This window comes from Coffea arabica, chromosome 10c (assembly GCF_036785885.1).
Source record: "Coffea arabica cultivar ET-39 chromosome 10c, Coffea Arabica ET-39 HiFi, whole genome shotgun sequence".
Classification (NCBI taxonomy): Eukaryota; Viridiplantae; Streptophyta; class Magnoliopsida; order Gentianales; family Rubiaceae; genus Coffea; species Coffea arabica.
In genome coordinates this window covers 9,335,125-9,339,009 of record NC_092329.1, presented here as the reverse complement: position 1 = coordinate 9,339,009, position 3,885 = coordinate 9,335,125, and the positions used below count along the sequence as shown (strand labels likewise).

Here is a 3,885-nt window from a genome sequence, read left to right as displayed (position 1 = left end):
CAAAAAAATAATAAAAAATCATGTAGACGATGTAAGCAAATAAATTTTTGCAAATAAGGGAGATTCACGCACTTGTCCGCCAAATGACCTGCAGCCATGAAAAAATTGCCAGAATTCCGTTCCTACAGTCAATAATTCATCTAAGGAGGCAAAAATATGCATCTTTTTTAGTACAAATATAATGGTTGGTGAAACAAATCGTAACATCTCGAGTTTGGAGTTTGGACAGATTACAAGCGCTCTGTTAGTCGTTAGCGGCATAAAAATTCTATCGTTGTGACAAAAAAAATTTTTTTTTTCTAACGCTATTCGTACATGTTAGACCGCAATTACGTCCTCAGCTGTGTGAAAATTTTCAGAACAAGACATCTGTGGAATGTGGTGTGCTAAGTTTGACATTGTCCAGCACAATTGATGTCTTGCAACTCCAGACCGCACGCCTAATCAAAGCGTTGAATCACAAGGAAAAACAGATAAAAAAGAGGAGGGTATAATCTTCAAGTTCAAAATCGCCTCCGCCTCCTCAAAATCTACCTTGACATCAAAGATTAAATATAATGAAAAGAACAATAACAATGAAGGTCAAAGCGACGTCATTTTATGATGGATAACATCACACGTCCAACAACCATATCAAGCATTGGCTGCGCATCAAAAGACTACGTTACTACCAGTGATATCTCCCAAATACACACTATTATTATCATCTAGAAGCAGAACCATAAAAGACTTAGTTTGGGCCACCAGTTAGAACAAATGAAGTAAAATACCAGGGATGGCATCAAGCAGTCAGACCAGCGCCAGAGTTCTTGCGGCAATCAGACAGCATATCCATGTAGAACTGGCACTTGCTGATATCACTCCCATAGGTGTTCAAACACTGCAAAAGATAAATAACAATTTGGAATTTTTATTAACATAGTCCCACACAGAAACTCAGCCATAAAAAGATAAATTTTTCAGCCCAATTTGCAGCAAAACAGTTAGATTAATCCTAAAGCAGCCAAAAAGACTCAACAAGTGCCTGTGCTACAAGAACAAGCAACCACAGGTGCACCAGCCTTATATGCACTAACAGACAGGACAATACCTAGACCAGTAGGAGAACAGAAAATGGTCTCAAGAGTATAAGCACAGGCCAAGAAATAGACATGAACAATTCGCAAACCCAAGGAAAAAACTCAATAGGCACAAGGATTTAAACAAACTCAGTTCACTGCAAAAGCTGTGAAAGCAGTACGCACATCTTGGAAGGCCTTCATATGAATGCCACATGCATCAGAAACTCCAAGACTGCTGCCTGTTGCCATGGTTGCTGAGTCAGGGGCAGGGGCAGAGGCTGGGGAGGCCACTGTCTCGTGTCTTATGGTCCGAGGACCCGCAACAGCATCTACAGCCCTATGTGCAATGGCACTGCCACCACCAAATGCCAAGCCTGCAAGTCAACAAACAATTCAATATAGCTCAGTTTATAACTCCTCCTATAACTCCTGGAGTATACTAGAAGCTGCCCAACTATGCAACTAGGCACTGACCTTCAGCAACTGCAGCACCAATTCCTCCTCCCATAGGAGATCCAGCTTGCATAGGAGCAGGTGGAGGTGCAGAAGCAACTTCATAAGAAAAAGATAACACATCAAAACACAATGAAAAATGCACTCACATTAACTTTCATAACTGTAGCTCTACAAATGTATGGGCTACCAACCATCCATAATTGACACGTCTACCTAAATGCGGCATCTCTTCTATAAGCATTCCTTACTATAAGTTAATCAAATAACCTAGAATTCCAAGTTCTACGTCATTACCCCAAAAAAAAAAAAAAGGAGCAGTACCTGGTGCAGGTGCAGAAGACTTCCGCGATGTAGTAGCGGCAGCAGGGCGAGAAGAGAACAAGGATGACCTTCCTATAAAAGGATAACACTAAAGTTAAAAAGCATGATGCAGAAATGATACAAGCACATGTAGCTGGCAGAACCACCAAGAACTGGATTTCCTTAATTACTCACTCACACGTAACGACATGTCCAAAGCATTCCAAATGTTGCCATTCTCACAAGCCAACACATAGGCCAGTAAATATTCCTTTTATTCCAATTAACTCACGTTAGCAAACACCCCCTATCGACATCTAAAGCACTCACAATTTAGATAGCAAATGCTAAAATGGAAATTATTCCAGAATATCCAAGAAGTTGAATGAACTTCCCTTCAACAATAAGCAGACCAAAAAAAAATGAGAAAATTTTACCTATAATTTAATGGTGAACAGGTCCGACAGAAAGTATAACCCGAAACTGAACTTTTGTCTAGACACTTCCAGTCCCGGATAATTACACGTCCATAAACAATAATCTTAAACCTCCCCTTCACAATTAAACAACTTTAATCTCCAGAAATTATTACAGTTTTATCGACAAAAATTCCATTATTTTAATAAATAGAACAAGACTCCAAAACATAACCACAAAAAGTTTTCAAAAGGCAAAGAAAAACAAAACCCTCATCGCGCTCCGAACCTTGCAACAAAGCACAAAAATCCACAGATCTACAAGAGCGAACCTTCAAAACGCTTTTCTTTTTTAAAATCCACAAACTAAATTAAACAAAACTAACACCGTCTTATCTCTCGCTGCCAATTCCAACATTATTGAAAAAAACAAAAGCCTTTGCCAGAAAACGGAAGAAAAAAAAACACATGATCAAACGCGGAAAAGACAATACCCTACCATAAATATGCACTTAAAAAAAGAAAGGCTTTATCCGTAAACATCGAAAGAGACTTAAGAGTAGAGATAAGCGTAGGTTACCTCCAGAGCGGCGGCCACCGGAGCTACGGCGAGGCATGGTTGATTTCCGGCGAAAAAGTGCTTGGTCAAATGCAAAAAACACGGACGAGGAGAGCTGTTAAGGAGAGAAAACTGAAAGATTTGTGTGGCGAGACTGGCTGATTTGAAAGTATTTATAGGTAAGTGTGCTGGTGGGGTCCAGTTTTTGCCTTGGAGAACAAGATGGTTGATCCGCATCGTGATTCTTTCTCATTTTTTTAACTTTTAAGTAGTACTCCTAATTTTCATTTTTGGGCCGAAGGTGTTTCTGGAATTTTCAAGACGTAAAATCGCTATTTTGTCGTGATTTGGATAATAAAATATTTGACTTTTCCCAGATCCGGGGGGGTTTGGATTTAGCTAAACTAGCTAAGATAAGGGTTGCGTTAAATATTTTTTTCGATAATTTCTATTTGGTCCTCACAAGATTTTGGGAGCTTACAATGTTGTCCACTTCGACAAAAATAGTTTTCTACAATTAATCCTTATTGCCGAAATTGGCTAACCAAAATTTGGCATTTGGGTTGATCTTACCATAATTAATCAAAAGAAAAGGGAGAGTATTGCAGAATGTGAATCCCATATTACAATATGCGCGTTGTAATATAAAGAATTCTTATAATATAAATTTGAACATCTAATTCTGTAAATAATAATTCAAAAATAAAAAAAATAATATTCGACAATACCATAATATTCAAAAACTTGAAAATAAATAAAAAAATACAGTAAATAGTATCAAATAATATTCTACTCTTCAGAAACTTATTTTTGTTTTTCTTCTGTTTGAACATTCTCCTCGATTTGTCCGTGTAAATCAGCATTTATTGATTTTCCATTATCACTGCATGATAGCAAAGCATGATAACTAAGTATAAAAAAAAAATAAATGATTTATCGCATTCAAGGTTGTATATAACAATACGTAAAGATTATAATTTAAGAAAGTAAAATAGTATATTATATCTACCTTCTCATGCAAATCTTTTTATGAATATTCTCTTCCTCTGTGGTTTTTGTTGAACCCTCTGATGAATGATTCATATGAAGTGTA

General features: G+C 37.3%; 1 protein-coding gene across 1 annotated transcript; it reads right to left on the bottom strand.

The window, feature by feature from the left end:
- Positions 1–576: 576 nt before the first annotated feature.
- Positions 577–2,985, bottom strand: LOC113714715 (uncharacterized). Its single transcript, XM_027238734.2, has 5 exons — positions 2,814–2,985; positions 1,839–1,910; positions 1,536–1,613; positions 1,245–1,435; positions 577–880 (listed from the first exon to the last, which is right to left on the bottom strand). Exons 1-5 carry the CDS (start codon positions 2,848–2,850, stop codon positions 782–784), a joined length of 477 nt encoding a protein of 158 aa, XP_027094535.1. The 5' UTR covers positions 2,851–2,985; the 3' UTR covers positions 577–781.
- Positions 2,986–3,885: the final 900 nt, after the last annotated feature.

What these genes read in the sequence shown, in the direction of transcription:
- LOC113714715 (XM_027238734.2), bottom strand. Translation starts at nt 2,850, where the DNA reads ATGCCTCGCCGTAGCTCCGGTGGCCGCCGCTCTGGAG. An exon ending in CGGTGGCCGCCGCTCTGGAG is followed by an intron (nt 1,911 to 2,813) that starts GTAACCTACGCT and finishes ATCCTTTTATAG; the next exon opens with GAAGGTCATCCTTGTTCTCT. An exon ending in GTCTTCTGCACCTGCACCAG is followed by an intron (nt 1,614 to 1,838) that starts GTACTGCTCCTT and finishes TTTCTTATGAAG; the next exon opens with TTGCTTCTGCACCTCCACCT.